The 22,168-nt window shown below is 39.3% G+C and overlaps 1 protein-coding gene across 1 annotated transcript in view; it reads right to left on the reverse strand.

Moving 5' to 3' along the window:
* Positions 1 to 22,168, reverse strand: part of PRKAR1B (protein kinase cAMP-dependent type I regulatory subunit beta) — a 98,414-nt gene that overhangs the window by 20,033 nt on the left and 56,213 nt on the right. The window contains exons 5-8 of the mRNA XM_026858900.1: positions 21,879 to 21,925; positions 13,129 to 13,287; positions 4,184 to 4,244; positions 528 to 649 (exon numbers count right to left, since the gene is read on the reverse strand). Of these exons, the coding sequence (XP_026714701.1) occupies positions 528 to 649; positions 4,184 to 4,244; positions 13,129 to 13,287; positions 21,879 to 21,925 (389 nt within the window). The remainder of the gene's footprint in view (positions 1 to 527; positions 650 to 4,183; positions 4,245 to 13,128; positions 13,288 to 21,878; positions 21,926 to 22,168) is intronic.

Genomic DNA, 22,168 nt, shown 5'->3' on the forward strand with positions numbered 1-22,168 from the left:
AACTGAAGTGTCAGATAATCTCCCAGAAAGATGTATGCATTTTCAGCTGCCTGACAGATCTGTCTGCCTGTGTGAGAGTAAACAAAAAAATGTCTCAGCCATTTGGGCTGAGTTTAAGGCAAAAGAAAGAACAAATTATCCATTTTCAGATCAGGTCTCCTGCTCCAGTTTACAGATGTTCGTTTGTGATTTCCCCTATAAGTCCCATTAGGAACAACGATCAACCAGCCTGGTTGAAGTACAGGCAATTTGGAACAAGAAAAATCTCATGTACAAAACAAACCTTCAAACAGTAAAAACAGACACACCTCAAAATTCCTCTGTGTCTTCAATTTACTGGAAATGGGGGATTGTCCCACTTAAGACATTTCCATGGAAGTAGGGTATGAATTAATTAGAATTTTGAGTCATTCTCCTGGTTTGAGTGGAGTTAGTTCAGATATATGCTGAAGTAAGAGATTATACTGAACCCAAAAGTCTTGATCTTTACCAGGGAGTGACAGAGTTTATCAGGATGCCAGCCTTACCTCTGTAATAATGAAGAAGTCATCACCGGGCTCTCCCTGCACAACAATTTTTTCTCCATCTTCAAACTGGACAGGTTCCAGTGCATCAGCCACTGTCAGCCGCTCCCATTTATCCAGGGACTCTAAAATATTGAAGATCATAAAGCTTTATTATAAAAAGACTCTTAACTTTGCCTGAAGATTTGTATCTAAACTGACAGTTCTGCAATGCCTGGTTCTGTTATAAAAGAAACATTTCTTTCATCCAGGCACTCTGCACGAACCTCCAGTTGGGAAACATGAATGTATTTATTCATTGTGTCTTAGACTTTAGTAATCACCCAGATAATAATCTTAAAAGTTGGACAGGAAAAGTTGGCTCCAGCTCCCTACGCCTGCGATCTGATCTGCGCTGCCCTGATGCTGCAGTGGATTGGAGCAGTCTAGGAGCTGTTTGGAGATACCAGCGATATGGGAGCGCCGAGATTCTCTTGCCACATCCCACACCAGATGTCAGAACAAGTCCTGCTGTCTTTTTGTCAGAGTTGCTCTCAGCTGGTTACTGATGGCCTGCCAGATAAGTGATGCAAAAGTGTCGATCTCAAAGATGACTCTTCCCCCACGGGTGAGACCATGCACCACTGAAGCCAACAGCAAGACCCTGGTAGCCTGGGTGGCAGCAAGACCAGAGGCTCATTATGGCTGTCTGAAGTGGCACCTCTCTTTCATTTGCCAGCAGGATGGTTTACAAAGTGTTTTTCTTTCCATTCGCCCACTTAGACAGAAAAGTTATAAAACTTCAAAGTAGACTTGAACAAGAAAAAAATGACTGGTCTCTTTTATGAGTGATGGAGCTAATAGAGCCTGCTCCCTGGGGCTTGGTGTCCTTATCACCCACCTGCAGCCACCACAAGGCCCTGGTGATACCCACACGGCAAAGGACAGCCTGCACAGAGGCTCCTCCAGGGCTTCTCACTGTCTCACTGCCTTCCTCCTCCTGCCTTTGCTAAGGGATGGATTTCACCTGCACTGCCCTTGGGGAGAGGAGGGGTGCCAACCGGTGTCTCTCCCCTCTATCTATTTGCATGAGAATTCAAAACAATGAATTGAACTTCTGTACTTTTATCAGATTTGACTGAAAGAAGTGACAGGTTTAGAAGTTATTAAAAGAAACAGATAATACAATGATATAACTTCCACTGCCTCAAAAAGCTGGGCTAAAATTCATGTACTGGAGCTCTGCTGATTCTTACTATGAATTATTGGACTAATGTAAGTCACAACATGGCTTCTGACACCAGGATTAGCTCTGGGCTGTTCTCTCAGACTCTGTTTTCCCCATTTTGTTCAAAATATTGCTTAGAAGTATTGTGTGAGGCTGAAAGAGTTCTTCTTTAAAACTTAAAAAGCCTTTTGGTTGAGCTCAAAAGTGCACACTGAGCCTGGTAACAAAACCTGATCAAAGTGATCAACCCAGCAAAGGTAAGTTTTGAGTTGCCTGACACATGAACATCTTCATGTTTTTATGCCACGTTTTGTTGCTGTTTGGGAGAGGACTATTTCTAATATTTTCCCCACCTATAATCACTAACGCACTTTCCGGGTGTATTTGTGACCTTTGCCGCAGAAGCACTAATATCAAAGACCAATTCCATATTGTCAATGCAACATTCAAAAAGTGCTCTGTTTGACTAAAAATAAGCATAAAACTCTTTCATACCGACTAGAGTAGGCTTTTTCATTTTTTTAAAAAAGAGAACTCGGTAATTAACAATGAAAAGAAAGAGTCTCTTGAAACTTCTTCTTCAGTTGGCTTTATGAAAAATTCAAAGCTAATTCTAGCTCTAGTCACGAAACGTCTCTCTTTTGTCTAAGAGAACTGTACCACTACAAATACATTGGTTAATGATTCTTGCAAACAGAACATTATATACAATATTGTACACAATAAAACTCCTGAAGTTTTAGTTGCAGAGTTAAAGTCAAGATTCAAGTAAAGTAGACCATAAGCAATTTTTTGCTATTTCTAAATTGTACATATCAATTCATGGCTTTATATTTAATTAAACTCCAGAAGAAAGATTTAAAACAATTAGTTTTCTCATGTCTTGTTTGATACATTATAAGCAGCTACCGATAATCTAAAAAATCTTTACTTTTTGAAAAAAATATGACTCTTACAATTATATGGCTAGTTACAGACACTAGACAGGCTTTGTAAAATATATACAAGAAGCAGGTAGAGGTTTTCCCACCAAGAAATCACTGAGTTCTGACCACATTAAGGCATGAAGAGAAGTTGACTTCTCAGTGCTGTGTTGAGATTTCTGAAATACCTTTCTGCTCCCCAGGTGTCATCTACTTTTTAGACATGTGAAATAGATCCTTACACACTTCACCTAAACTATCCATGTTCCTAAAATGATGTTATTTTGTCCAGCTTTTCCAGACTTAAAAAAGGTTCAAATCTTGAAGTCATTCCTCTTTTTTTACTGGGATTCAAAAGCCATACTACAAACTAGGATATAATTACATTGCAAACCACATGTTTAAGGAAGCACATCTTTGAATAACCTTTCTACTCTGGAATTGGTTTGAGATGTCTCATTGTTGTAATTGCTCCTCATTAGTGCAGGTGCACAGATCCTTTTTTCTTTAAATAGTCATTGTAATTTGGTATAATTTGTGCTCTTAATTTAGGAGATTTAAATTAAGCATAAAAGAAGACATTTAAATGATGAAAACTTCATTAATAAGTGAGCAACATCCTTGGCCTTACTCTAAGCTTACAAATGAAGATTTCATGGAGAGCACCTCTCAGAAGTTGTATTTTCACTAGGATACTCTCGTATTTCAGGTACCTAAGCTCCAACGGTGGATGAATACCATACCAAGAAATGGAAATTGTTTAAGTAGAAATATAAATACTTTAATTATATAGCAAATTAATCCTGAACTGTTTTTTTCAAAATAGCCCCAGCAGAAACATGATGTTTCTCCTACAGAATCAGCATTTCATTGTACTGTGTAACACTGTCCTCCTTATTAGAAGCTTTTGTTCTCCTAATGGTGATTGATTGGTCAGGCATTACGGGTTTGTTGTTTTTCCTACTGAAGGCCATCAAGAACATGTCCAAATTTCGTGGCTATCACATTAATCAAAGGGAAACAAAATCCAAGGACAAGAAGCTAAACAGATGTTTTAAGAATGTGAGACAGGGGCTGTAAAATGCAAAGAAAAGAAATCAGTCCGTTTTGATTTGTAAGGTTAGTTTGTTTAGTGCACATAAATACAATATTCTTGCAGGAAAAAGCTTCTCACCTGTCACCTGGAAGGATGTAACTAGACTTTATGAAAAATTCATATCTCTGCACTGCTCTCTCCTCTATCCATGTGATCTTTACCACAACAGCAGCTACTGAAAGGTTACCTCTGCGTGACTGCTCCCATATTTAAGAGAAGATTTGTCCTTCACATAAATGTTCAGTGCATATTAAAAAATGAGAAAATCAAGTCCTAAAAAGGGCCCTTTACACTTTCATTCCTTCGGAAATGATCAAGCCATGAGACCTTCTGTTTGACCACCATTGCTTTCATCGTGCCATCAAAGAACAAAATTCATCCTGCCAACACGTATAACAGAGGAACTAACAGGCAAGTCCAAAGGGCAACTGACCCAAAATGGAGACCTTGCTCAGGAATTCTTCATACATCTTCCGCTTCCTCAGTGTGCTGCCCTGTTATTAAAGGAGAGAGAAAAAGGAGGTAGAACATTACACAAAGTATTTTTGTGATTTCTTCCTACAGCTGCTCTTTTTTTTTCCCCTCCCCTTCCAAATCTTAAGCATAGCCAGTATAAACAGCCTAAGGCAAATGTTTCCTCATAAAATGTCTGGACAAGTTGTATTGCTGATAAGCAAAGACAGAAGGAATCAAATTCAATCCTGGTGTAATTTCACTGACTTTGCTGGTGTTACTGGACACCATGGATGAATTGTATCCATTATTTACAGGCACTCATTTTAAAGCCAGAGCTTCATCAATTAACTGTTTAGCTAATTCAATATATATCTTGTTACCAGTGAGGCCCTGCTAGAAGGGAATTTACAATTACAAAGTAGGATAAAGCTTAAAATGTCCCCCTCATGGGTCCCATCCTTTTAGGTTAAAACCTCTTTAATGACAAGAGTGTTTATCTGTAAGCCTGGTTTATATTCTATATAGTGTTGTATGTACTGTTACTGCTAAGCAACCTATTCATATTACTATTATTTTAACAAGATTTAAATGTTTTGGAGCAGATAATCCATCAATGTATGTGCAGCCACCAGCACAGTCATTCCCACTCTACTAAGCTTTTATTGTTTGATAAATTACTGAGAAATCTTCTGCTTACATAGTGTCTGATCACCATAAACAGAAACCCTAAGTAGTCATTCCAGCACGCATTTTTGAAGGAGATTCAGGTATGAATAAATACAATGCAGTTTTACCAATACAAAAACAATTAATTCATCCTTAACTCCTTCTGCAGTGACACAAATGACTTGAAAAGACTTCCCAGGTACCAAAGAGGAACTCCAGAGTCTTCCTTGGTACCGTGCAGTTCATTCCACACTGTTATACGACAGCCCACATAGTTTCTGCCTGGGTAGATTCCCTGTGGATGTTGAAAACTGCCTGGTGCCTGCTAGTCAAATCTACATGGCAGGAGTACAGCACAAAGATGATACGTTCCTCTTCTGAAGAAAGGGAAATAAAGATGGCATTTGCTCATAGGCTGGGAGAGAAGACAGAAGCAAATGTAAGTGTTTGCCATAGAAAAAGCCATTTCTTCTCCATTTCTCCTTCTCCAAGTAAGCACTGGTAAGTGCTAGAAGCAGAGGCAGAAAGTGGGGATAGAGAAAGGAAAAAGAGAAAAAACATTTTGACCTCCACTGTGAATGCATTCAGAAGCGCTTTAAATAGGAAAGGCTGGTGTACTCAAGCACAATAATATAACTAAGAATTAATCATCCCTCTTCCTACACGCACTGTGCAGGTCAGGCTTGATCCAGCAACCACCAAAGCATCGTGAATCCTTCCACCAACATCAACAGGCTTTGGCTCCAGCTTCTGACTGCAGCACCAGCAGAAGCTGCTGAGTGGTCTCCTCTGGTGACAGCTCCCACTTGCTCCCCTCTCCTGGGGACACCCCTGCTCCAAAACAGTCACAGCACCGTCAGGAGCTGCCACTCTTCCCAGGTATCTCTGGATCAGCAGCAGCACCAGCTACCAAGGTCTCCCCCTCCACACCCCGTTCATAATTTCCGAGTCTGGTGATGACAGTTCGCCTCTCAGCGATAGCATCGGTAACCCTTGTCTGACCTCTCTGTCTGACAAACCTGGTTCTCAACCTCGGGGGCCCCCCGAAAGCATTTGAAGTGCCAGAAAGAAGAAAAAAAAAAGAAATTCAAACAGAGGAGGCTCTCCAAACCACGCCAGACCCTGACAGCTCCCTGTGAGACAAAGAATGGAAAACTGGACACTGCACAGTTGTTGCTTTCCTCCCTGCAATCGAGTGGAAACGAGACCAGCAAAATTGACAGCTGTGGAAAACCAGATTGGTGGTTTAGTTTGATGGGCTGGGGCACCCAGGGACAGATGTGGAAAATGCTTTTTAAATGACTTGCGGACACAGATGAATTTTAAGAAGCAGTAATCAGTAGCCATAAGTGACACCTGACCACAGCTCTGAGTATTTAGAGATGCAGACAAGACTCAGGAAGGTAAGAATTGCAAGCATCCCGCCCGGCCCGGAGAACAAGAGCCCATCACTTCCTACAGGAACACGGGTGTGTTACGATTGGCTAAACTAAGCCAGCACAGCAGTACAGAAGCCACCGTGAAGACAAGTGCAAAAGCAAAACTGAAGTGGAAAGAATAAAACGTGTTGTTAAATTTTTTGTATTGTGATAGTATCTCGAACCTCAGTGGGACTCCACTTAATGCATAGCTACACTGTCTTAAATATCCCATGTCTCAGAATGATACCACAAAGGTAAGGGAGAACAAGGGTCTAGGGAAGAGCTAGTAGTTGAGGTTTAGGGCTCCTATTCTGTATCCCGTGCACTGAAACCCAAGATGACCCAACTGATGGCTTATGACTCAACCTGCAGGGTGGCTCCATCCAACCCTCCATCTCTCCTGGAGGAGATAAACAATAAACTCCAGGGTGGCATGAGCCAACCAACAGCGGAGCTTCACCTAAGGGTGCCCAGGCAGGCACAGAAGCTTTCTCTTAATTTTCAGAGCACGTGAGGCTGGATCTCAATCAGCACAACCATATTCCAATTTCTTTTCCAGAAAGGAAAAGCTTAGCTCACCATCATACATATTGTTTTCACTTGAGTGTGTTTTCCTGCTCAAGATTTCACAAGCAGAGTGAGAAAAGATTTTGAGAACACTAATATAAGCTGAAAACAACTCAGCAGTAGATATCTTACAAACAACCAAAGCATGGGCTTATTTCCACGGGTATTAATCATCTTCTCTCCATGAAATAGAAAACATGCCTACTTCCCATCTTCCATGATTAGCCTAATATTCCCCTCTCATCCCCTCCCAGAGGTATGTCACCTCTGACTCCTGATGTTCTTTTTATACTTGTTTTATTTGGTCTAGTTGCTTTATTCAAATTGTTGAGGCCATGGATATGAACACCATCATAAACTCTTCTCTACCTTCAAGTAATTTCCACAGAAGCATCAACCAGTGTGCTCCCTAGGACATGTGCTAAGTCTGTTCTTATACAACATTTTCATGGATCTTCTAGAAACGGCAACAAATCAGACAGTAATGATATCTGCAGACTAGAAGATACTATGAAAGCTTGCCAGAACAGGAAAATAACGAGAAAGGACCTGGAGACATTAGAAATGGAAGCAGAAAAAAATAGAATGAGCTTCTGTTCGGAAAATACAGCTAAGAAATGCAAGGAAAAAAAATCCAAAGCACATATGTTTGATGAACGGAAGACGACTGGAAAGTTGTAAAGCTGAAAAGAGATTTATAGACAGTAGGTGAGACCTGGTTTGCAATATCAGACTGCAACAATAACACAGCCAAGCTATTTTGGTCAGTATACTCAAAGACATCATCCAGGAATGAAGTTTAGAGGCTCCATCTCCATGACTTGGATGTGACGGTGCCTGGCGTGCTACACTCTGTCTCAGTACCTCTTCTCCAAGAAAGTGCTCCCAAACCAAACAGAACCTGAAGAAATGCTAAAACACTTGGGGAGAGCCGATAAGGAAGAAGCAAAACAAATTCAGCCTATATATGTTAGCTCAATACTGGGATCATAGGTACTTCATGCTCATAGCTAGCATGCATTGTTGCAAGGGTTTTAAGTAGACAGTGATAATCATCTACAGATATATGGCAGAAAGAGAGGGCAATTTAGTACAGCATAAATTGACATAACTCAAAGTAATAGGAGAAAATTAAGAAAATCTAATTTAAGATCAATATCAAAAAAGTTTTCCCAATGTAGGAATTATTCTCTTGCAGAAAAGTTTCCCCAGGGAAGCAGTAGAAATCTTACTGCTTGAGCCAGATAAAAACAATAGTAAATGTACATGAATAATTCTGCACTGGCAGGGTTCTTGATGGCATGTTTTAAAAAGTCTTTATTAATTCTGCTTTCTCTAACCTATTAATATCTTATTTCAATAGTCACTGCTTCTCCCTCTCCCCCCTTTCCTTTGTTCACTTTCTTCCTGGTTCTGAGCTGTCATGCACAAGCTCAGCTTCTTAAAGACAGTGGTTCCCACTAACTAGAAAGACTCATTAATATTCTAAGCTGCAGTGCTCCTCCCTGAAACAGTCCCAAGGAGAAATGACATTGCTCGCATTTGCCAAATACACCCAGAAAAGAGCTCAAAGCCGGTTTTAGGACCACTTAAAAATGTAGCAAGCCCTAGGCTACGCTTAAGCAATACACAGGCTCAGAAAAATGGATGCCCCAGAGATTATAACAGGTCTTGTTGAATAGGACTGTTGCATGTCTTTTCCAACTGCCCCTTCTTCACTTTCCCTGTTTTCTTCCACTTTTTCTTCCCACTCCTCCAGTTCACCTCTTTGCTTTGTCCTTCCAGCACTCTTCATGTCTTCTTTCTTGCTTCATTTTTTCAGGTGAGGTTGATCAGGTCCTTCCTAGAAATCCCCACCTTCAGTAAGAAGCCAAACAAATGGCTACCAAAAGGCTAAGTATGGTTCAGGTTTCAAATAAAAATAAATATCCTGGCAGGAGGTGCTGGAATGGCCTTCTGGACTGTTTAATCCTTGCATAAACCTAATATTGAATGATGCTTTGGGTGTACATTCTTACAGGAGCATGAAGAAAGAGTCACTGTGAATACTGGCCATGAAAAAAAAATAGCCTGCAAGATCCCGGTGCTATACTGCACATCGAATGGACTGTAGACTTCGGCTCTGCTTTATGTTTTGGCCACTATGCAACCTACATTCTATGGCAAGTCCTTCTGACTTCATTTTCTCTGAGTAGAAAAAGGCACTTGTTAAAGAACTTGTTCACAGGTTCAAAGCTGTGAAAAGATGGTAAAACAAAGCCAAAATAGCATAAATAAAATGAGTTATAACATTAGGAACTGACTAACCTTGATTTGTCATGATTTGCATCCCAATATTACAACTCACTTTATGCAAAGTTTGCCAAATAGGCAAAAAGTATGGTACCCCATGCATCTCTGCTCTCAGAGCCAGGTATCTTGGACCATGGGAACTAGAGGATCCTGAATCAAGACTTCTCAAAGAAGAAATTACAAGAAATTAATACTTCAGATTTCCTCAGTCTGGGAACTAAATTGTCTGGGGGATCAATCTGATGTTGGGATACAGACATTTGCTTCTCTGGTATTTGTGGTATTTGCTATATTTAGAATACAAATGTTGTACTACCCTGGGATGTTCCCCACTCCGTGATGCTATTGAATCCCAATTGCAAAGAAGAGAGCAGCAACATTTCAGCAACTGAATTACATGAGAATCCTATGGCAAAAAAATTCCTTTGCATCTCTCCCAGAAGAATGTAAATAAATAAATACAGAATATTTACGAAAATATGTGTGTGTGTGTGCGCCTGTGTGTGCACACACAGAGAACATATAATAAAAAAAATCTGCAACAGAGTGAAAAGTATGCAACTCAGCACAGATAATTTTACGGAATGAATGGAACACCCAGATGGACAGATAATTTGTGAGTGTACTGAGGGGGGGAACATGTTGAAGTGGGTTTTTTGTAATCCATCTAGTACAATGAATTTCATGGTATAATACTTTGTCAAGAACCGCAATGAAAGCCAAGCAATTTCACTGCAAATCCTGACAAAAAGAACTATCACAACATTTACAATCATCACAGCTGCTAAAACAAACTTGAATGTGACCTTCAAGCCATCAGGGTACCTAAGCTGAGACAGTGAAATATAAAGAAATATATCTGTTTTAACAAACTTCCTTTGGGACAGACTAAATAATAAATGGATGACAAGCATAACTAAATGCCAGCAGGAACTTTTTGCATCAGCCTTTGTCCATCCAGAAAAAGGAAAACTCTGAACCTCCTGAGATGCATTTCATTCATACCATAAACCAGTCAGGATCAATGAGACACGTAAATGGGGAAAATGGCACTAAGCAGAAATAAAACCTAGAAATTAATAAATGCAAAGCAAAGAACCAAAACAGAGCCTGCAAGGAGAAATGAGGTAGAGGGTCAAGTGTCTCATGACAGGATAAAATCTTTTTGGCAAGTGTGGATCTAAAGGCATGACTTGCAAATAAATATTTACAACTTGAATAAAATTTCAACACTAGACTGAGAAAACATGGGGCTGGTCATGGCCGGGAAGGAATGCAGACGAAAGAAACAACTACCTCGGGTTATGGAGGGGCTTTATCTGACTACAGAAAAAAAACTTATCTTTGGGAGAAAAGGGTCATTGATCCCTTGGAGAAAAGTATCTGCAAACAGAAAATAACAAAGAAAAACCTGCTCGCTCTCAACCTTTAAAACCATCTTAAATAATATATTTCAGAAGATATCTTAAACATAACTACCTCTTATTTAAAGGCAGAAGCATTTCTACATCCAAAATACCCAGCAGCTTTCTAGAAACATAAGGTTAGAGGCTAAATAGCAGGAAACCATGTTTCTGGGACTTGAAAGGCAGCTACTACTACATCTTGAAACTGAGTACAGCAAAAACAGCCACATAATGGTGGAGTCAGATTTAAGTATGAAATGTAGCCACTGAAACATGATGTAATTAATTCTTAGGCTTGGGGAAATGTGCAGAGAGCCACTGTAACCTGCCCTCACATGAATACACAAAAACAGGTGTCTCATTTCACCTACAGCAAAGAAATTATCCACACTGCACCTACAAATAAATGAAATTATGACAGAATTCATGTAGTCTGGATGGGTAAATTGCATTCACTGTGGATAGCACTTAAAACTGAACATCTTCTATACCTGCAGCAATGAAATCACCATGCTACCTGAAATATTTCCTATCTAAGTACTGGGAATACTACATTTATACTGTCTGGATATCTAATATAATGCAACAGACCACCAAGTTTTAACGGCCCAACTGTAAAAAAAGCAAGAAGAGAGAGAGGGAGAGAAAACACCTCCATGTGAAATTAAAGGACTCATCAACTGCAGAAACCGAGCTTCCTAGGTCAGGTATGGCAGTCACTGGTTCAGAGAACATGTAAATGATTTTGAAAAGTACCTAGCACTATACCAGAATCACAAAGAAATATATCTGTAGTATTCAAGTTGTATGTATGGCTAGCTTTAGCCATTAGCATTAAAAACACAGTCTTTTTCACTTGGGACTTTAAACCCTTTTAGTAAAATCCTGTCTCTGCATCAAATATTCATCTTCTGAAGGCTGCTATCAGACACATACCGAACCTGAAAGCTCACAGGGTTGGATGATGTTAGGTACCACTATCTTTATCACCACTAAAACTGAAATTACCTCTAGGCTACGAGGCCTGTGAATCTGTCCCCTCAATTCTTTAGTAGCAAGGTTATAGGCAGTTGTAAAAGTCTGTGCTTAAAATGCCAAGAAATACGTGGCTTGTCCTGACATTTATTTCCCTCCTACATTCCTTCTCTTTTATACCTTGTGTTCGTCCTTGCAGCCTCCAGGTTATCCCAGGCACCTCTCCACTGCATCCATGTAGGACATGGGACAAATAAGTTGAGTGTGCCTCTTAAATCTGTTAGGAAATTCTCCTGCTCTGTTTTAGAAATACTTTACAGAAAGGTCTCAGTACTACTGCCTGCTTTCCCGCACTGGGAAGCATTCAAAAACAATTCATCCTGCTTATCCACAAGAGAGAAGAGGGTACACTTCTCATCATTATGCCTCTTATTTTGTCTTGGAGTGATCAGGCTGACTATTTAGGGATAGAGTAAATTTCCATCAGATGTACTCTCCTAGATGCCATTGTGATGTTTGTTTATGTGATAAAGAACTCAGCCTATGAAATACAGAGTGAAAAACAGCAATGCTTTATGCAGACATCCAACAGTCATCATACAGCATAAATAAAGATCACTTTTGCAGTCTGATGCTTAAGAACTAATCAACATGTAAAATCAACTCATTCTTTTGCTAATTTTTGTTATCCATGACATCCACTGGAAATATAGAAGATCTCACAATGCACACTCCGTTATTATTCTGAGAGCATAGTGTGATTTCTTTCAGATCAGAGTGAAACAATGCAGCTTTCAGAGATAAGTCCTATTGAGAAAGAAGCTTTACAAAGAGTGATGTCTGTTAATTATCAAAAAGAAAAGAATATTTTATGGAGAAGGAAGATATGCACATGGACATCGGAAACAAACTCATAAAAAAGTTATGACATTGCTAAAGTTAATTGTCTGTCAAAGTTTCCATTATAACTCACCACTGAAGAACCAACAGCAAATTCATAAGCTAGCACACACCCCAGGTGCCCAGAAGGTCTGCTGAGCTCTGCAGCAGCCATGAGGGAGTTTGAAAGGAGCAGAGCAATGAATCATTAGCAGGGGCTCTGCAGCTACCATCCTATGATACGTGTGGCTGTGGGCTGGCTAATGAAGATGGAGGGCACAGTCCAACTGAGACTTTTTTTAACAGAGCTGGATTTACCTTGTATTGCCTGCTTTAAAGAGTATAATACAAGTTCAGACAAAGACTTCATAGGCAAGGAGTAGTCCTGAAAGACATTTTGAGGTTCACGATAAGGAGAGGATTTGCATAGCTTCAGTGGGTAACGGAGGCCTCCTGAGGTTTTCATTCATGTATAATAGTTATGCATAATGTTATTCAATTGCATTTCTGACTCAGCATCTTTCTGCTGAATCTTGTCCCCTTTCCCTTCAGTTCACTTAATTTAGTTACTCAGTGTTATTGTCATGTCCTCTCTCTTTTCTGTAGAAACACAGACTGCGTTTATCATCAGCGTACTCTGAACACAGAAGTGCTGGTGCTACAGAAAAAAGTAAAAAATATCAACTCCATAAACAAGCTCTTCTCCATAAACTTACCATTAAAATGCGTCTGTAGCTGTCCCTGTCGATGCCCCAGAGCTTGAGATCTGTCTTGGCCTTGACAGTGGCAGCCCGGGGTGTTCCATAGATCAACGCCAGTTCTCCGAAGCTGCCTCCTTCTCCGATACTGGTGACCCATTCCCCGTTGACATAAACCTAACACAGCACAAGACAAGAAGCAAAACCAGTTTGGGGACTTAGTTGCAGTTCTCCTCCTTCTACCAGTTACCTAAAAAGCTATTAGTAATTTCATTTCTAATCGTCAATGCTGGGGCACGGAAGAAAAACAAGAGCATAACAGTTTCCGCAGTTGGTCCTCAAAGAGGGCAGCAACCTGCTTTGTGGACAGAATTTCAAGTCGTCTTGCTTCAGTACAATGACTGCATTTACTCTCCCAAGTTTTCAGCTCCCATGGTTAACTGGCATCATGTTTTCCCTCTTGTGTTCAAGGCTCAGACAGTCAACAAGCAGAACTGTCACAACTTTGGTTTTTTATTAACACTGTCGAAAGGAAGGAGATTTGTTGATATGTGTAATGAGGTTTGCTGAAAAGCACCATGGCCATGAAATGAAAAACAGTCAAAACAGGGAAACATCTTTTGAAAAGGAATATTTTTTTTATTCCCTAAGCCTAGTGCCTCCAACAACCATTTAAATAGGACTACTGAGATCTCATTCTTCCTTAGTGAAGACTACTAAGTGCTCTGGACTTGAGAAGCTATATGCAGAATTGCCCTTCATCTTTACAGCTCTACAGAACTTACGAAGCAGTGTTTGACCCACGGCCTATTTAGATAACATATCCTCTTGAAACACAGTATGAATCGATACCACTATCACAGGATTTTTCCTGGATGATGTCTAACTTGGGAAGAATTCCTACACTTGAGCGCTGTGTAAAACCTTCATGGAGAAAGTGAGACTCATGCAGGTGCTTTCCACTGGGCTGCATTTTCCTCACCATTCATGGACCATACCGCTCACGAGATATAATAGTGTATGCAAAGACTGGTATGGATTGTGTATTCTGCAGTTTGCTTGTAGGCTTGCTGCTATAAACCTACACAATAAACCCTTTTCATTCTGTTAATGTGTCTGCGAGTTTACAGGGTAGGAAAGGCTGTGTGCATTTGCCCAGTGCAGAATATATCCCAGTCTGTTACAGACCAATAATGGCAGAAATAAACCAGAATTAGTTTCATTGTTTGGAAGCTCTGTGAAGAAGAATAATATGAAGAAAATATGCAGGTATTTTCATTTTAAGCAGAAAACTATGGCAAAGGAAAAGACCATAACCTATTACCAATTAATGAATCACAGACTATATCAGTTTTTTTAAAATATATGAATTAGAGCTGTGTTCAAGCTGGGCATGAGAAAAGCTGGTGACCAAAATAAATGAACTGGGGTCAAAATTCAACAAATTGTCAGTATTAATTTTACTTCTATCTTCATTTTATGATGAAAGGTCTTATTACAAACTACAGCTGGAATCAATCCCAATTTATCTTCCCAATATTCAATTAAGATCTGATCCAGCTCCTACTCAGGTCAGTGAAATGCTGGTTCAGTAGAAGATGGATTGAGGCCACAGAGAAGTTCAGCTACCAAGAGCAATTCAGCTGAAAAGCAGCAATATTAGCATCACTGCTGAACTCCAGGCAATGTTGTGGCTCTTGGTTTTCCTGGAGCATCCGAGGATCAAGAGGATGAAATATAGGGTAAAAATAATCTCAAACAGGCAGGTGGTAGCAGACTGCCAAGAAAGAGCTCAAGCCACAAAAGCCATAGCTTCATTTCTTCGCCAGGACAGAAGGAATGTCAAATAGGAGAGTATCACAGAAGAGAATAAAAACAGCACTTCCTTTCAAACTTTTACACTCACCGCAGAAAGAAAATCTCACAGAACACTGAATCTACTTTTGATTCTCCTCATAATGAAAAAAATGAAAGCAAAAAAAGAAGTTTTAAAAAAGCCAGGCAAACCCAAGCACTTCCTGGTGAAACAAGCAGGTGATACTGTGGCTCCTGGATCTTTTTTTGTGAGACACATGGGAGAAATGGATGAATAAATAGGATTCTGAAAGGCACGTAACATAATGAGAACGTATGAAAATTTTTAAACTCAATCCATTGCAGAATTGTTCAGATGAATATCTGAATGTAGGGATAACCCCCTCCTCTGGGGATTTCACCAGAGGGACTCAGGGTTTCTTACAGTACAGGAATTCATGTCCTCAGTAAAAAGTCTGAGAAACGATGGGGGAAATCTAATAATTCCATTGAATTTTGGACCACATCCTGTATGTCAACTGACATTGCATCCTTGACTCTTTTTCAGCACACCAAAAATACATGTATTTCTCTATGCTCTTTTGTTGAAAAGCACAGGTTTTGTTATTGCAGAAAGGTCTGAATTACAGGTGGGAAATAAATTCATTCCAACACATACCTTTTTAAGCAATATGGCTGCACTTCTTGTTAAAGCAGAATACAGGATATGACTGCAGCCCAGTGAGGGGAACTACCTGGTAAAATTCAAGGTGGAGCAAGTGAAGGATGGACATTTACTGCTGCATGGTTGGTATAAAGAGGCTACTCCTAAACTGCTCTAAGACTTCTTTAATTTTGCAGTCTTACTTGACAAGACTCCCCAAAACATGTTTGACATCTCAACTGTAAACAGTTTATGCAAACAGCCATTCCTCCACTATAAGGGTGTCAGGTTTAAAGTACTCTGAGGTGAAACCAAATCACTGATCTGACAGACTTTGGGCCTAGCATTCACTCCCCCAATAAAAATGACATTTCCAACATCAATCTCCAAAAGAGAAAACAGCTTGAGAATAATTATTGTTTTCTAGGCGGAAAACTACTGCACTTCATTCTCTGCAAAGGCTTAAGTGAACAATCAACTTCTGAATCATGATGAAGCTAAAGTGCATTGATGGCACATTACAAAGCCATTCTGCACCTTAACAGAGTATTCAGCTCCACTCTGAACCCCTTTGAAACAGATCTTTTAAAAAGTAGAAAGGAAAGTAGCTCTGTAAGGTGTGGGAAGTGAAGCTATTTTAGGCTCAGAACAGCTTATGAAAGCCAATGTTGTATGGCAGCAGCTCAGATGATCTCCTTCTTTATCCTAAAAATTGCTGGGCTGAGGTTTTGGCTCAGGTAGTTTTTAGGCATTTGTGAACTCTTGCCAAAGTGGTGAGTATACAGTGAATTATTCCTCATCGTTGCTTGATCTGCCAATCACAGCTCTATAATAGCTGGAACCTTCTTCTTCCATGCAGCTGAAGAGGAATGTAGAATTGCAGGTGCCCAAATATGACCAAGACATCAGGACCACCACTTTCCACAGATCAAAAAAAAGTACTTTAGGTTTCTATTGTTTTCTATCATGTAGTATGAGCGCTGCAATTTTGCAGGTTTGAAAAATCACACAACTTGGTTCATTTATTTATTTTTTAGGAAGCAAATGTGAAAAATCTCTTGTGACCATCAGCAGTTCCTTCCTTCACAGGCTGTGATATACATAGGCACTAATTGTGAGAGAAAATGCAATGAAGTCACACAATGCTCAATGCAATAGGAATGCATCTTGGCCTCACTCATCTTCATGTTGTCTAGAGAAGCAGAAAGCATCCTCACCACAACCAGTAATATAGCCATTTTACTCTGAAAGCAGGATATGAACATCTATCTCTGAGCTTCATTAGAATGAATTTACCATTACCTGAATTTTGCATTGCGAATTTCAAGTTAACTTTTAGCATTTTTCTCTGATGCTACTTTGTGATCTTATTTGTTACAGGCACTGCAACTTTTAGATGTTAAATCCCCTTCCGTGGATCTGTTTATAATAATATATGCTTTGTGCCTTGTCAAGCCTTAATATTTGTTATCCAAAAATGAAAATGAGGTTTATTTATTCTTGGAAAAATAAGCAAGCCTTAGACATGAAGGGTATTTATATATGGGTAGTTTTCTCAAATAAAGCCAGTGCTTTAACTGTAGTATGAATTCACTTTTCTTAAATATATGAACTTGGAGACTACCTTGAGAATACTTAAAAATTCAACGTGAAAAACTCCAAACTTTAAAATGTTCTGTTTCAAATTTCCAAAAGCATCCTTCGAAATTAGAAAGATCATTAATGATGGAAGAATTCAAATCAAAAGCAAGCTATGGAATCTAACCACAACTAGTTTTAAAATCCAACAGTATTCTCAGGTAAACCACCATGTAATTTTCATCTTTGTATATACAAATTAGACAGTTTGTATATATGAATAAGGGGTTTCAAGAAGATTGGACCTACAATCAATAGATAATCTTACCTATTGTCCACAATATTCATGTATAGCTCCACACATGGATTTATACAGTAAATACAGAACCTATTTCAGAAAAAATACTGAAAAGTTTTCATTTTGATTTTCACCATACTATAGTTTGGCTGCTGTTGTTTTACAAGAAGAAAACCTGAGAATGACTGTAGGGAAAGTTGCTGTGACATTAAATAGAATTGGAAGTTGTTGAGTCTAAAAAAAATACATCTGTTTTAAAAGGGTAGTTGACGGTGCTTTTTAAAGTAAAAAATGTGAGGTTATAAGATTAAAATAATAAACAGGAAGTCATTTTTATATTTAGAAATATGGATTAGAGATTTTTGCAAGACACATACTTTAGCAGGTACTTTCAACATCTTTACTGGAAACTATAATTTAAGCTCTCCCAGATACTTTTTGGCATACGTTCACATTTGTCTGAGCAGAAAAGCTTCCGGTAGACAACTGACCTCTAAGACTTCAAACCTCATGCCATTATCTACCTACTCTAAACTTTATCCACCTGCAGGGCTGAGTCATGACTTAATAATTCTCCTCAACCAAAAAGGAGGAAGACTGCAACTGATAATGCTATAATGTCTTTTCCCATCCAGTGACAGTTTTGATCAAAGTATATACCTGGTTTGTAGTATACAGTATAAGAGAAGAAAACCCCAGGTTGCCCAAGGCTTACCCTTTCCTGATTTCTAAAAACCATTATTTTACATATTAAAAATATGTCCTTCTTGCTTGGCCCACAGACCATGTTGAGCATGCTTGCCAACAAAACAGTATTGAGTCTTCTTTGGCTGTCCATAGTAATGCCAAGAAGGAAATGTACAGATACACAAGGCTTGTTTCTACCCTAAGAAAGTGCAAGAATTGAGGATAAAATGTTATTACATTTAAAAATATTTTATGTACTTCTAATTTGACTCAGATTACTTTTAAGGGAAAATATTAGAATGCTCTTACTTACTCTTTGGAGGACCTAAGCCAAAACTCTAACAGTAAATTACTTTTAAATGTTGCAGTTTTTAAACTCAAAACACCACACACTGATTTTGCTATTCTGGCTTTGTTGGTCATTTCTATTTGGTTTTGGTTGCTTGGTTGATAGATTTTTTATTTTTTTTTTCAGTTTGCCATGACTTTCTTCCAGGGGATGGGAACTTTATGATGGCAACTGCAACCTCCTTTTTGTGTATTTTTGCATGCATATGGAAAACCTCAGTATTTATCAGTCACAATGTTCACCAGCCCTGGTATACCTCTCACTTTTGAGCAGATCAGGAAACGCTGAAGGCAGATAGCCTGGCCAGGGGTTAAAAGCCTCCATGCATATGCCAACACCAGCTGAAATAGGCAGAAAATGGCTTGAGGCTTTAAGTCTCGGGGTCAATTGTCTACTCTCCAAGTTGCTTTTTTTTCCTGGAGAAGGGTGGAAGCATGCCAAAAAAGTATCTGGCAAGGCTTCAATGAACTGCAGCTCTTACTAGCAGTGTGGATTTTCTTCAGACAATAAGGAGTTTAGCACTGCTGCTCAGAAAGCGGAGAACTCTTTTCTGGGGAGCACTATATACGGTGTGATAGTGCACACCCATGGGGTCTGGGAGCTGCTGCCTCATACAGCGGCAAGTTACTCTGCACTAACTGCCCTGATAGAGACTTTACCCTATGGGGGGAAAATGGGCTCATCTCCCTGCAGCTTCCCAGCAAAGGCAGTTAACGCAGGTAACTTCTCTACCAAGGTGTAGTTACAACTTGCTCCTGGATGAGCACATGTTTCTTGTGCTTTACACAGTATCTTGCAAAGAAACAGTGTGTGTTTTGGCTGAAGATACAGGAAAATCTTAGGAAGGAGAGAGCACCTAGCTGAGGAGATGGGGAGAGCAGTGGTGCTAAGGTGCAGCAGGATGAAGGAAGGGGGATGTTGAAATGGGACAGCATGAGAGTTGGTTACAGAAGAGTTTTTCAAGACTTAAGAAGGTCAGGAACTTCGGTTATCCCTGGAATAAGCTCAGTCCATCTCTTATGTCTTGTAAAGGTACATTTGTCCCACAGGTCATGTCAGAAAACTGTCCATACTTGTGCCCGAGAAGTGTCAGGATGACATTATTGTGGATCCGTCCATTTTGATATGTTCTAGCAGCTATAGGCTGAGTTTGGCAATTAGGGGAGTAGGGATTGAGAATGCTCGCTAAATTGAAGTTACAATCTACTCAAAGAAATAGTTATTTCATCCATTCCTTAGAAAATATGCTGTTCCAAGTCTCAAAGACAAGGCAGGAAAAATGCATATCCTATATCATATATAACTACTCAGAATGCAGAGAAAACTTCTGCCTTCAACTCCAATAGCATAAAACAAAGCTGTGCACCAGGTTCTTCATTTAGCAAAACATTAAGTCTCACCAAAGTCAACAGAATTACTCACGTGCTTAAAGGAGGACTGGTGCTTAGCTTGTCATTATCAGAGGTCTGGAATAAAACTTTCAAAAACATCTATACAGCTTGAGAGTTTACATGTAATTGCAATGCAGTGGCACTGAGGCCATTGAGTCACTGTGGCAGTTTTTCATATTTTACCCCAAATCCTATCTCAGAAGCCTCAAAGGTCTCTGAATTGTTCTGGGAACTATAAGATTACTCTGCAAAAGACTTTCATGAACTCAAGAAACCATCAATGAAAAATGATCTGGACACATGTCTTGGGCCATTCATGGTCAAGATTATTTATGAAAGGATTTCAAATTTCTATAAAAATATGGAGAACCTCTGATATACAGCTAACATGGTGTAGTAAAGGTGCATCTGAGCAGATGCCAGGATATATGTGGGAAGGGAACTACAATGCCATCTTACCCGACAGAGAATACAGCAACTGGTGCTCTGAACAAGCCCTTGCAGAGCCATGGCCACCTTCACCATTAGTGGTAACCACCAGCTACAGAAAATACACAAACCACCTCGTGCAATGGTTTTTCAAGGAGACACAAAGCTTGGTAGGCTCTGGACATTTATTTTCCACATTTTGTCACTGCTCTGTAAGAGCAATACGTGCATATGGAAGATTAGGGTTTTTGCAATTAATTGCAAGGGTTTTGCAAACTATTTTCTGATTTCGGTCTCCCACTATCCCTGAGCCAAATGCTGAAGAAAGCATTCCTAAAGGTTTTGAGCGAGGACAAATTATTTTTAAAGAGGATTAATCTGTAACTTCAATATGTGCATTTGCGTATGTTTGTGGGTCTGATTCAAAGCCAGTGAACTCATTAAGCTCAGTATCAGGCTCTAACCAATTATTTTAAAACTAAATTTTAGCGCTGTTCTATAAATATTGCTCTTTTATTTTCTGGCCCTGTGGATGTGGCAATGTTTGCTATTGAGAGGTATGCCTGATAGGAACAGTGACTCAGACGGATTTCCTGAGAAGCAACTTCCAGAGACAGAGGGAGCATGTGAGGTTTCTCAATTCCCAACAATACCAATTAGATGGTCTCCTGACACAAACAGACTGCTAAAAAAAATAACTTTCACTAAAATAACTGTATGTCTCCTGCCCAGATTTAAAATAAATCACTTTCTTCTTTAAATATGCCAAACAAAACTCTCTGGGCATCTGAAGAGCGATGTTGCTAATGAGCAAGCCTGTCCTATCCAACAACTGTGGATGTGTCAGATGTGTGTAGAAAATTCAGTCAAATGAGGAACCTGTAGCAAAACTGAAAAAAGGTGAGTTTCATACAGGATAAAAATTATAAGGGGTGAATAGATAATGATTTGAAAGTCAGGTTCAGAAAGAAGCTTATTTTCAAAGGCTTGCTGATTAAACCACTGCATACTCCTGTAAACATTTTGTGGTCTCACAGATCACTTTAAACCTATAATAATCCTTGCTTTATTAATATGCTGCATTGTTCATATATTTGGACCTAATTTTAAAAGCAAATTAAGGTTTCTAAGATGAAACTCATGGCCTGAGGCTGTATCTCAATTTGGGAGAAAAAAAACCCAACACATGAGCTAAGCTAACTGATTAAAGAAAATATTTTCCTTATGGTTGATCTGAACCCTCGGGTGCATTCCAGCATGGTGGCCTGCTCTGCCAAAGACTGCACACCTCCAGGTGTGGTTAGGGTTCTAAAGATAATGTCATCTGCTTGGTTTTGATACCATATTTTCCTGCTTGGAATGGACAAATAAGCTAGGATGTAAAACATGCCAATTATAAAATTATGCACAAATGACTTAACACAACAAAAGCAAAGTAATGAGACCAATCCTGTGAAATCTATTTTAAGAAAAAAGGAGAGGGAACCACAGCACATGTCTGGATCAAGCTGTGTGCCAAAGCATACAATTTTATTGTGTAGTTTCAAAATAAATATTATACTGTAAGAGTGTACTTACATCCACCTCGCCTTGGTCAATCACATAGAAGTTGTCTCCTTCGTCACCTGGAAGCAAAATACAAAAGGTGATTGTTTCCTGAAGGTCTGCTAAACTATTCAATAATTTCCTGTCTCCCTACTTAATCCTGTACATATTTGCACAGGTTTGTACACCAGATTACTTAGAGAGATTCATTTTCTGAAACATCCTTGCCTATTTGCCTTCATAAATCAAACCATCACTATGATTTCTTCCTATTAATATCTTCCAGTTGCATTAATTTCTCTCTTTTGACTGATTCAACACTT

Source organism: Athene cunicularia, assembly GCF_003259725.1.
Source record: "Athene cunicularia isolate RWA chromosome 14 unlocalized genomic scaffold, athCun1 chr14_part1, whole genome shotgun sequence".
NCBI classification, from domain to species: domain Eukaryota; kingdom Metazoa; phylum Chordata; class Aves; order Strigiformes; family Strigidae; genus Athene; species Athene cunicularia.